At 38.8% G+C, this 13,010-nt stretch overlaps 1 protein-coding gene across 2 annotated transcripts in view; it reads right to left on the reverse strand.

Moving 5' to 3' along the window:
• Cdc23 (cell division cycle protein 23) overlaps positions 1-13,010 on the reverse strand; it is a 268,183-nt gene that overhangs the window by 189,903 nt on the left and 65,270 nt on the right. For both annotated transcript variants that reach the window (XM_090385187.1, XM_090385186.1), the window contains exon 5: positions 12,227-12,326. In XM_090385187.1, coding sequence (XP_090241313.1) covers positions 12,227-12,326 — 100 coding nt within the window. The remainder of the gene's footprint in view (positions 1-12,226; positions 12,327-13,010) is intronic.

A 13,010-nucleotide genomic window follows, 5' to 3' on the forward strand; every position in this document is an offset into this window, starting at 1 on the left:
ATTTTAATTTCCCAGATATTGACTGGAATTTGGGGGCTGGTCACTCACACACTAGCAAGGCTTTTGTGGATTTATTGGATGATTGTTTTCTACATCAGCATGTTCAGGAGGCAACTAGAGGGAAGAATACTCTTGATTTGATTATCAGCAGTGATTCTTCATGCATTAAGAATCTGCAGATAAATGAACCACTAGGTGGCAGTGATTACAGTGTGCTGAAGTGGGATTTACTCAAAGAGGTAACTACCATTAGGGGTAAAGGGAAGGGTTATTGCTTTCGTAAAGGCGACTACGATGGACTGAGACAGTATTTAAATTCTATACAGTGGGACCAACTGATGATGTTACCAACAGCAAAAGCAAAATGGGAAGCATTCAAAGAACTTATCTTGGAAGCTACTAGGCTATACATACCAACTAAGAAATATTGTTCAAGGTTTAGGCCTAAATGGATGAAGGATGAACTGATGAGGCATATGGCAGAGAAGAAACATGCATGGGATACATACAAATTAACACAGGACACAGAAGCCTATGATAGATACAAGTTGATCTGTAACCATGTTACAAAGGAGGTTAGGCAGGCGAAGGCAGATTACGAGAAATCTTTGGCAAAGGATGCAAAGAAAAACAGCAAAGAGTTCTTTACTTATGTAAACTCTAGAAGGAAGGGGATGAATCAGATTGGTCCACTTGATATCGATGGGTCAACTGTTGATGATCCTGCTCAGGTAGCTAACAAACTAAATGAATATTTTGCATCGACATTCACACATGAGGAGTTATTTAGCAAGGGGAAAGCCAGAGGTTTATTCAACTCTAGCAGTAAGCTAGAGAATCTTGTAATAACTGAGAGTAAAGTGGAGGAGAAATTGTTGAAGATAAACACAAGAAAGGCACCGGGGTGGATGGGATCTATCCAGTTATATTAAAGGAGGCAGCAAAGGAAGTAAGCAAACCCTTAGCCATAATTATGAGAGCTTCCTTGGACTCAGGGGAGGTACCCACAGACTGGAGATGTGCAAATGTCACCCCAATTCACAAAGGAGGATCAAAGGCTGACACAAGTAATTATAGACCTGTGAGTTTAACTTCTGTTCCAGGAAAATTAATGGAGGCACTAGTTAAAGAAGCAGTGCAGGATCATTTAGACAAGACTTCAGCTATAGCTCGGACACAGCATGGTTTTGGTAAGGGGAAGTTTTCCCTGACCAATTTGATTGGATACTATGATGCAGTCACAAAGGAACTGGATGCAGGGAATAACTTTGATATTATATACTTGGATCTTAGAAAGGCTTTTGATACTGTTGCACATGGAAGACTGCTGCACAAATTGGAGCAGTGTGGCATTGGAGGCAAATTGCTGCTGTGGATAAAGGGGTGGCTGAGGGGGAGAAGACAGAGAGTGGTAATCAATGGACACTGCTCGTCGTGGACTAATGTTATTAGTGGAGTCCCTCAGGGCTCAGTGTTGGGTCCATTATTGTTTTCTGTATTCATAAATGATATTGATGAGGCTTTATCAAGCTTAATGTCGAAGTTTGCAGACGATACAAAGGTTGGCAGGGTTGTCAAGGACACTACTGACACTATGCTGCTGCAACAGGATCTGGAAAGGTTGAGCAGATGGGCTGAGAGGTGGCAAATGAAGTTTAACATTGACAAATGTAAAGTACTACACATGGGAAACAGCAACCCCAGAGCAACGTATCAACTCTGTGGTACTACACTGACAGTGGTAGAGAATGAAAGGGACCTGGGGATGGTTGTGCAGGCAAATATGAAGTTCTCTGAGCAGTGCAGACGGGCTGCAAGAGTAGCTCATGGTGTATTGTCAATGATATATAGGAATTTTTCTAGCAGGGATAAGGAGGTGATTATTCTCTTGTATAAGGCAATGGTCAGGCCACACCTAGAATACTGTATACAGGTCTGGAGGCCTCATTTCAAGAAGGATGTAGAGCTGCTGGAACTAGTACAGAGAAGGGCAACAAGATTAGTGAATGGAACAAAGGGGTGCTCTTATGAAGAAAGCTTAAGTTTTGCAAATTACAGTGTCTGGAGACTAGGCACCAGAGAGGTGATCTGATGGAGGTGTATAAAGCCTTGAATGGTTTGAGCATGCTCAATGCTGATGGGATTCTTCCTCTCGCTCAGAATAATCACCTGAGAGGGCATAAATTCAAATTGAGGAAAGACAGATGTAGGATAGACGTGCAGAAATTTGCCTTTAGCCAGCGGGTGGTTGGTTGGTGGAACAGACTTCCATCCCTTGTCGTGGAAGTTGATAGCCTAAATAAGTTTAAGGCTCAGCTGGACAGATATTTTGAACGAACAGAGGGGTGAAGTGGAAGTGGTTTTTTTTTTTTTTTTTTTGGCTGATGCTGCATAAGCTTGCTTTCTTGCATCAAATGCCTCTACTAATGCCAATGCTAATGCTAATTATTGCATCACCTTACTAAATAATGTTCAAATTGAATATATTTTATACCTGAATGCAAAATGATATTTTCTGGGTTAATCACACGAAATAAACTTAAAATAACTTAAAAAAGTATTTTACAATTTATCTTCACAACAATAATAAAAATAAATAAAAATAAATAAAATTTAAAAAATGTAAAAAAAGAAATTATACTTTTCACCTCTTGCTTTATTGAAAATGCCTATAAAATTCAAGTCTACAACAACATATTGATGTAAACAGCTAGAAATGGGTCAATTCGCATTCATAATACAGAAACATACAGAGCACTAATGATGTAAGTTAACACGGGTCCAAGACGAGAGAGTGGAGGGTGATGCGATAATTATGTGGAGCAGTGTATTTATCGTTACTGCCAATAATCATTAAAATTTTTCACTATTTATTATCATCATCATCATCAGCCATTTTCAATCCACTGCAGGATGAAGGCCTCTCTAGCAACTTTCCAGTTCCTTCTGTTTTGAGCACTGGCCATCCATTTACTACCCAAAAACTCATGAATTTCATCTATCCATCTCCACCTTTGTCTTCCAGGTTTTCTTCTAGCTCCTCTTGGGTACCATTCTGTTATTTTCTTAGTCCATCTGTCATCATGTCTTCGAGCTATGTGTCCTGCCCAAGACCATTTTAGTTCTTTAGTTTTGATAAGGTCCTTTACTTGAGTTTGCTGCCTAATCCATGTGTTTCTCTTCTTATCTGTCTTCTTAACAGTCTGATTCCCAGTATAAATCGCTCCATTCTTCGCTGTGTAGTTCTCAGCTTCTCTTCCATTCTTTTGGTGAGTGCCCAAGTTTCACTTCCATAAGTCATGGTGGGTACTATACATTGGTTCATTATTTTACGTTTCAGACAAACTGGGATATTGCTCTTCAGTATGTGACTATATTTTCTGAATGCTATCCATCCAAAATTTATTCTTCTCTTGACTTCCAGCCATTTATCATTATTACAGCTAATGACTTGTCCCAGATAAGTATATGACTCCACTTTTTCAATTACTGCTCCTTCAATCATTATTTCTCTTTCCGTGGCATACTTGTTCATCATTACTTTTGTTTTAGCCATATTCATCTTTAGTCCAAAATCCTTACTAACTGTGTATAAATGATTTAGATTTTCCTCTAATTCTTTGGGATCGTGGCTTATGACCACAATGTCATCTGCACATCATAAATGGTTTAGGTACTCTCCGTTCACATTGACTCCTTTCTGCGACCAGTCTAATCTTCTGAAAGCTTCCTCAAGAGCAGCAGTAAACAGCTTCGGAGATATTGTGCCTCCTTGTCGAACTCCTTTCTTGATTTTAAATTTCCTACTGTCTTTGTTTAGTCTAATAAAGGAGGTAGCACTCTCATATATTTTCTTCGTCTCCGTAGCCAGGTGGGAAGGAGCAGCAGTGCGTACCACACGCTTCTTGATTAGACCGGGGTTCGAGCCCGTCACCACCAAATATGGAGGATGCGGAAAGGTCAAGGAATGACCACCGCATATTCCGGAGCAATATGGCCTTAGTTGCTAATGCTCCTAAAAACCAAACAACAACAACAACATATTTTCTTCAAAATCATAATATATGGGGTATCTATGCCTTGTCTTTTCAGTGTCCAAAACATTGCCTTATGCTGTATGGAGTCAAATGCCTTTTCATAATCCACAAATTCCAGGCATAATGGTGTTTTATATTCATTTGCTTTCTCCATTAGCTGTGATATTACGTGAAGGTGATCCATAGTTGAGAATCCTGTCCTAAAGCCAGCTTGCTCTTTCGGTTGATTCTCATCAAGTATTCTTTCTAATCTGTTAGTAATGACCCTTGTGAACAACTTGTAGATGTGGGATAACAAGCTAATTGGTCTATAATTTCCAATTTCTGATTTATCTCCTTTTTTTTTCAGCAAAACTATGATTGCATTATTCCACTGCTTAGGCATCACACCTTTTCTAATGCACTTTGTGAAGAGCCTTGCTATTTTTTGTGTTATGTCTCTTCCTCCCAATTTTAACAACTCTACAGTAACTTCATCTTCCCCCGGGGCTTTCCGATTCTTCATTTTCTTCAATGCATGTTCTACCTCATCAGGAAGAATATCGGGTGTGTCGTATGTGTTGCTACTTTGCAATCCATCTTCCCCACTGCTGGTATCATTCCCTCGCTCCTTGTATAATTCTCTATAGTAGTCTTCTGCTATTTGAATTATGCCTTCTCTGCTGTTTATAAGTACATCATCGCTATTCATCTCTATTTATTATATTGTGTTTAATTTATGATTTTAATCTGTCATACTAAAGTAGTGAAAAAAATAATAATCTTTGAATTAAATAATTTTACAATTCCAGGAGTGGTCAATTAAAATAAAAAGCAGAATGGATATCTATATGAAAGTGTATTTATACCTTTGAATATAAATCAAGCAAATTGGTCCATGGGAACAGTTTGAATTTTTAAAATTTATGACTGCCCTATTTCTAAATTTTTTAAAGATGTGGAAAATTTTTAAAGTCAATATTCATAAAAATTACTTTGGAAGCCATTCTCCTTAAAATAAACACAAAACTGCTGTGATCAATTCACAACATTTCTTTTATAGATTGTTCGTTTTGTTGGGTTTTAGGAGCATTAGCAACTAAGGCCATATTGCTCCGTGATATGCGGTGGTCATTCCTTGACCTTTCCGCATCCTCCGTATTTGGTGGTGACGGGCTCGAACCCCGGTCTAATCAAGAAGCGTGTGCTGCGCACTGCTGCTCCTTCCCACCTGGCTACGGAGGCGCCTTTCTTTTATAGAGGGAGCGTATTAAAATTCTATTGAAAGCTAATAATTTATTTGTAATGAAAGTTCAAAATTAAAGGTAATGCTTAGTTGTTGAAAAACAGTAACTGGAATTTGTATCTTACCTCCAAAGTAGGGAACAGCCACAATAATAGAACTTGAGCAAAAATATATCTTCCTTCAAACACTTCAAATACTGAACTGAAGAATATCAGAAATTTACTGAAAAGGTGGCGGTAAAACTCATGAGAGGAGTGGGAGATATTTAGGTAAAATAGGAATCCAGTTCACCATTTTGTTAGGGCTTTGCGGCTGAGTCACGAGGACTTATTTACCAGTACTAGGAATTCCCAGATCTAAGATTGTAATTTAAGTACAATAGGTTCTTTTCCTTCTAAGTAAGGCACACAAAAACAAGGATATTGAGTTGGTGTGTTATTATAGGTACTGACCATTTCGTATTTTTATTTCTTTTTTATATTAGCAATAATTTTATTTTAGAAGTGAACTTTTCATGACCTCCAATTTTAAGGCTTTTACCTGTGGCCTCTCAGAAATACATCATATCCCCTGTGGGGCCATATGGCCCCCGTTGAGAACCACTGATATAGACGATACTGCAGTTATAGTTTGGACATAGTGGTTTGTTAAGGACCAGTCTGACCAATTTGATTAGATACTATGATGTGGTCACAAAGGAACTGGATGCAAAAAATAATTTTCATATCATATACTTCGATTTTAGGAAAGCTTTTGATACTGTTGCACATGGAAGTCTATTGCACAAATTGAAGCAGTATGGCATTAAGGGCAAGTTGCTAAAATGTATTAAAGGACGGTTCAGTTTTTTTTTGTTTTTTTATGTAAACCCCAAACATGAGAGGTATTAGAACCTATAGTACTTAGTACTGTGCTTGGGTTGGAGGTTGAGAAGATGAAAGAAGATATTTGTTGACATTGGACTTGAACTTCTGTAGACTGTAATTTTCAGGAAATACGTATGAAGGAAGGTTGTTCCAGAAAACGGCAGTTGAATGAATAAATGAGGAAGATGAAAAGTTGGTTCTGTGAGTTTGAAGTTGGACAGTAAATGGATGTTGGCTGCAGTGGCACATGTTCGGACTGTTTTGAAAGAGAGAGTGGGAATTATAGAAGCCAATTCAGAAGAACAGTGCCCATGGAAATATCTGTAGAAGAAGCATGCAGCAGAAACAGAATGTCTATGAGACAGCGAGTGGAGAGACTGTTAGAGATGAATCCTTAATTAACCTAACTGCCCTCTTCTGAACGGAATCAAGAAGCCTGAGAGGTTTTGGGGGGCACCACCACAGATGTGGGAACAATATTCCATGGTAGGGTGGATTTGTGATTTGTAAAGAGTGAACAGCTGTTTGGAAGAAAAGTAACGCCGAGAGCGAAAGAGAAAACCAAGTTTTTTAGATGCAGAGGAAGCAATATTTGTAATGTGCTTGTACCAAGAGAGATTAGAAGTCAGGGTAATCCCCAAAAGAGATTACAGTAAACCCCTGCTATTCGCGGTATCTGTATTCGTGGTTTCGTGGTCGCTGATTTAATATAAAATGAAACCTAAAAAAATGTGAATTTTAAAGTGCCGTCAACATTTTCCGCTATAAAAAAAACATGGGCATGGCTAAAATTATCTTTCCCGGTCAAAACAGCGCTCAGTGGGTGGGGGGAGAGGGGTGACAAAATCGGGAGAGTGGATGTTTCTTGCTAATCCTTGTTCAGTACGTGTTATGCGCTTGTAATGGAAGGTTTCATTGTTTGCTTTTAATTTATATGCTTAAAAATTGAATAAATTTATAAATTGATACGCTTACAAAAGTGATAAATCTACCGTTTTGCAGTGTAAAACAGAGTTTTTCGAGTGTGTTAATGGAAGAAAGTGACTTTATTGTGGACAAGTTCTTTCTAACCCGTACAAAAATATGGCTACAAATAACAAGGGAAATGTGAAAAGATCAAAGAAGGTGACATTAGCGAATAAAATTGAGTTATTAGACAAAATTTCTAATGGTGAAAGTGTCTCCTCAGTGGCAAAACATTATAAAATCAATGAGTCAACGGTATGATCAATCAAGAAATCGGAAGAAAAAATTCGCCATAGTGTCTGTGAAAACGCGCTAATTGCTTCAAAAATTTGCTCTGTAACTCATGATGTTAAATTATAAAAAATGGAAAAACCTTTAAATCTGTGGATAGAAGACCGAACTCAAAATATACTTCCGTTAAGTTCACTCATCATTTGTGAAAAGGCAAAACTCCTTTATCAACACTTTAGCGAAACTGGTGATAGCACTGGCGGGATAAGTTTTTTTAGCTAGCAAAGATGCTGGTTTGAAATTTCTAATAAATATTACATTTAATATTAAATTGTTTCTTATTTTCATTTCGATGCCTTATGCTTGCATTTCACTGTGTACTGTCAATGTACATAGTCATATTATGAATGTACATATAATACATACATACATAGACAAATTTTACACTAGTTTTTCTTATATATTTCATACTTTGGAACAGAACCCCTTTATTACTATGGGAGCCATAACTCAGTATTCGCGTTTTCGGTATTCGCAGCATTTCTCAGGAACATAACCCCCGCGAATGGCGGGGGTTTACTGTATATCATTTTGCCAAGAAATCGGAATGTCACCCAAGATAAGCATAAGAGCAGAAGCATCCTTTTTGCAAGATATAAAACAAGACTGAATTTTAGAAGGACTGAAATCAACTAAGTTCTCTTTGCCCCACTGGAGAATTACCTGGAGATCGGCATTTAAGGAATTGGTAGTAGATTTTTGAGAAGTTGAAGCTGATTGAGCAGGACAAGCTTTCTCAAAATGGAAAGCTGAATGCAATGTGCTTTCATCAGCAAAACTATGGATAGGATTTCAAGTCAATGGAAGAAGGTCATTAATATACAAGAAGGGGAAAGAACTGAACCTTGGAGGATACCAGCATTAGTGGAGAAGTTAGAAGACAGAGAGCCATCTATCATCACCCTCAGTGAGCGATCAGAGAGAAAACTGGATAACCAATTAAAAAAAAAAGCAGTTGGCAAACCATAAGATAGAAGCTTGTTTAGAAGACCTTTATGCCAAACATGATCGAAAGCCTTTGAGATGTCAAGAGCAACTGCTTGTGTTTCACTGAACTTTTCCATTGAATTAATCTATAAATGGGTAACATAAGCCAGAATATCACCAGTGGATCGACACTGACAGAATCCATAATGGCGATTGTTGATCAGATGGAAGGTTTCTAGGTAGATTAAGAGTTGCCGGTTAATTGATTTCTCCATTATTTTAGAAAGAGTAGAAGTAATTGCAATGGGATGATAATTGTATGGGAGGGATTTGTCACCCTTTTTAGAAACTGGCTGGATATGAGCAAATTTCCAAGCAGAAGGAAAAACACCTTTGGAATAAGAAAGTGAAAAAAGGTGGCAAAGAACAGGAGTAAGTTCAGGAGCACAGGTTTGGAGAACAAGTGGAGAAATACCATCAGGACCTGGAGCTTTCTTAGCATCAAGATTCATCAAAATCCTTCTGACATACTTTTGACGGAAGACCACAGGAGGCATTGAATGGCGCGTGTTGGGAGGTGTTTTACCAAGATCATTAATAAATGAGTTGGAAGAAAAAAGGGATGCTAGCAGGTCAGCTTTATCCATGGCTTAAGTGACAACAGAACCATCTGGTTTGGAAAGAGATGGGCAAAAGTGGTGGGACGATGGTGGGAGCAGAGATGGGAAAAAGTTGCGGCCAATAGCTTTAGCAAGAGACCAGAGTGCTCGGCTACCATTAGGGTAGGAAGCAAGTTTTCTACTCTTAGCCTGTTCAAACTCCAGTTTGGACTGATTAATAATTGCTTTACAATTGTTGTGAGCTTTCGTGTAGGCAGAAAATGAAACTGAAGAATTAGAAACAAGCCAATTACGATATGCAACGTTCTTCTCTTCAACAGCCTTAGCACATTTATTGGAAAACCAAGGTTTAGATAAAGGACGAGATTTTAAAGTGGAATGTGGGATAAAGGATTCCATTCCTGAAAGAATAATTTCACTGACACGATCTGAGCAAACGTTGACATCAGAAGTTTTTAAACAGTAATCCAACCAAGGAAAAGAAGAAAAGAAATCTCGCAGGTCATCCCATTTTGCATTCTTGTAATGCCAAACAATACGAGGTTGGGAATAACCATGAGATAAAGGCTCCATTGGAGAAGAGACAATCACCAAGTTGTGATCTGAGGTTCCTAAAGGACCTCTCACTTTGACCGTGTAATTAGAAGGGTTGTTTGTTAGAAAAAGATCAAGCATGTTGGCTGTATGGTTAGGATTGTCTGGTATTCTTGTAGGTAAATCAACAATCTGTGCAAGGGCATTAGTAATAGCAAGAGCCTCAGCATCTTGACCAGCTGGGTCGGTGTGACTAGAAAACGGAAGCCAGCTGGAGTTGTGAACTTTAAAATCACCAAGGAAAATTACCTCAACTGGAGAAAGGACTGGATTGGAGAAAGTCAAGTCGCAAAGAGAGGAAGTGAAAGAGCTCCAAGTGATTAGTGGAGTTGGGAGAATAGTAGATACAACAGATGAATTTGACACAATGAGGTAGAGAGATTTTAAGCCAGAGAAAATCGAATAGAGGAGATTCCAAATTACCAATTCTCTGACAGGGAATATCGGAACGGACGTATCCACAAGTACCACCTTTGAGGTGAAAGGAATCATACAGCAAATAATTTTGGAAACTGAGTTGAGCAGCATTTGAATCAACCGATAACTGAGATTCTGTCAAAAAAAGTACATGGATTTTGGCAGACTGCAAGTGGAAATGGACATCGTTGAGATTAGAATTGAGACCACATATATTTGTGAAATGAACTAGGAAGTATTTGGGAGGTTTAGATCTTTTTGCAGATAAGCTTACTCTATTAGTTTGACAATTCATAGTGTATTCAATAGTAAGAAAAAGTGGGGGGGGGGGGCATACGCCGTATGAAGTAATGAAATTTTTGGATATGGCATACACATAGTAAGAATATACCCAGATCCTTGACATAACATGGCCTCGACAATGCCCCCACATACACACTACTTGGGCTCCCTCCAGTCACTATCTGGCAGAGTAGAGGTAGCAAGATTATACACTAGCTGATCCGGAAGCCTCCTAAAGAGTTACCAATAGTTCGGTCCAGTGTACTAACTAGCGGCCGGCCTGCGATCACTGTTTTAGAGCTGTACCCTCAAAATGTAACGAAGATTGGACCTCGCCATGATGTTCATCATAACCTCAAGTCATCAGTCATACTGCATGATGGAAGGGATGGGGAAGAGTCGACAGGAACTTAGCTCTGGAGACTAAACATGGGTTCCACCACTTCAAGCCTCCAATAAGCAAAGTGGTGGTATTTCACTGGTTGATGAGAGTCATCTACCACCTAGTATTGTCTGGTAACACAGAGGGGCAGCATTCCTCCATGTAGTGTGGGTGCCACACCATGACCCCTGCTTATGTTTGTTCACACCTGGGTGGTCACCCACCATGTGCTTGTGCATGGAGGTTATACCCAGGATTACTAACAGTCCTACCATTGTGAAGGGACAAGCAGAGGATCTGGCTGTCACAGACTCTCCAGACTTTGCCAAAAATTGGGTCTACTTGATTTGAGTGCCATCCAAATATCAGTTCCATCAGTGTTTTACACTCCCAGGTAGCAAGTACAGCTTGTCTGGCATATCTGAGAGAATGTCTGTGACAACCTCAAGACCAGAGTGGTAATCAATGAACACTGCTCTTGGTGTTGGGTTTACGACCAATGGGCCCAACACTGCTCTTGGTGTTGGGCCCATTGCTGTTTTGTATATTTATCAATGATATTGATGAAGGTATATCAGGTTTAATGTCCAAGTTTGCAGACGATACGTAGGTTGGCAGGGTTGTTAATGGCAGTTTGCTACTGCAACAGGATCTCAAAAAGTTGGGCAGATGGGCTGAGAGGTGGCAAATGCAAAGTACTGCATTTGCTAATGCACTACTTTGCATTTTCTACTACCTTGAGTGTGGTACTACACTCAAGGTAGTGGAGAATGAAAAAGACCTGGGGTAACTGCAGTCAGATATGAAGTTTTCTGAGCAGTGCAGATAGGCTGCAAGAGCAGGTCATGGGGTATTGTCAATGATATACAGGAATTTTGCTAACAGGGATAAGATTTGTTTGTTATTTGGTTTTTAGGAGCATTAGCAACTAAGGCCATATTGCTCCGGGATATGCGGTGGTCATTCCCTGACCTTTCCGCATCCTCCATATTTGGTGGTGACGGTCTCGAACCCCGGTCTAATCAAGAAGAGTGTGCTACGCACTGCTGCTCCTTCCCACCTGGCTACGGAGGTGCCTCAGGGATAAGGAGATGATTATCCCTTTGTATAAGACAATGGTCAGGCCACACCTTGAGTACTGCGTACAGGTCTGGAGGCCTCATTTTATGAAGATGTAGAGTTGCTAGAACGAGTACAGCGAAGGTCACTCTTACCAAGGAAGAAAGGTTTAATTTCTGCAAATTGCAGCGTCTGGAGACTAGTCACCTGTGAGGTTATCTGATTGAAGTGTATAAGGCCTTGAATAGTTTGAGTAGGCTCAATGCTGATGGGATTCCTCCTCTTGCTCAGATTACGAACTTTAGGGGGCATAAACTCAATTGAGGAAAGACGGTTGTAGAATATATATGCAGAAATTTGCTTTTAGTCTGCGGGTAGTTGATTGCTGGAACAAACTTCCATCTGTTGTTGTGCAAAAAAATTATAGTAAGTGGAAAGAAAGTTATATTTCAATGAACACCAAATAGTTGTAATTTGGGATAGACATTCAAAAGTTAACAAAGGAAGAATTACTGTAAAATAAATTGTGAAGACTTCATTTACGAAGTCATATTACTTACAGATATAAACAATAACCATCTAGTTTATTTGCAAGGTGTTCTTTCTGCAACTCCTCTCTCAGTTGTTTTAATGCATTGTTCTTTGGTTTGTCCATTGGTGCTGAAAATCAAAAATATTTTAATTTTTAATGCATAAAATAACAAATTCAGTAAAAAAGGTTAAGTGTGAAAATCTATATAAATTCTATAGATTTAGAAAGAAAAACACATACAGGTACAAAGGGTTGGTCCTTTATTCAAATTAGACACAAATATCCAGTTCTGCTTAAGTTGCTAATATCTTTTTAAGTTGCATAGCATCACCTGAGCAGGTGAATCCAGTTCAGTCCAGCATATGTTTACTAACAGAGGCCATCCATTGACTGATGAGAGATCAGTAAACTTTGAAACAGCTGTAACAGCAGTGTCTCAGATTTTTAAATGCATAGCAGATTCGCCCATTCAGGTAGAAATATGTAATTTAAAAAGATATTAACAACTTAGGGAGAACATTGGATAATGTCACTTGTCTCTAATTTATAGATAAGACCTAACCTAAATGCCAAGTTCTTGGTGTCAAGCTTTTGAAGGAGCAGAATGTTCTTCATGATCATATACCTAATACAGTAATGTATGATTTGTTTGGTTTTGACTTCTGCTTTGAATTATTCCCATAATCTTATATTATCATTTTGGCAGAGTTATACCTTTAGCTGGATAATTGCAGAATCCAACGTTTGTGAGCTTGTTGAAGCTCATATTTTTGTTCTATATTACAGAGACAAAAAAAATGTCATTCTTTTAA

Source organism: Mastigoproctus giganteus, chromosome 11 (genome assembly GCF_048544385.1).
Source record: "Mastigoproctus giganteus isolate SK-2022 chromosome 11, ASM4854438v1, whole genome shotgun sequence".
In the NCBI taxonomy this organism is placed as follows: Eukaryota; Metazoa; Arthropoda; class Arachnida; order Uropygi; family Thelyphonidae; genus Mastigoproctus; species Mastigoproctus giganteus.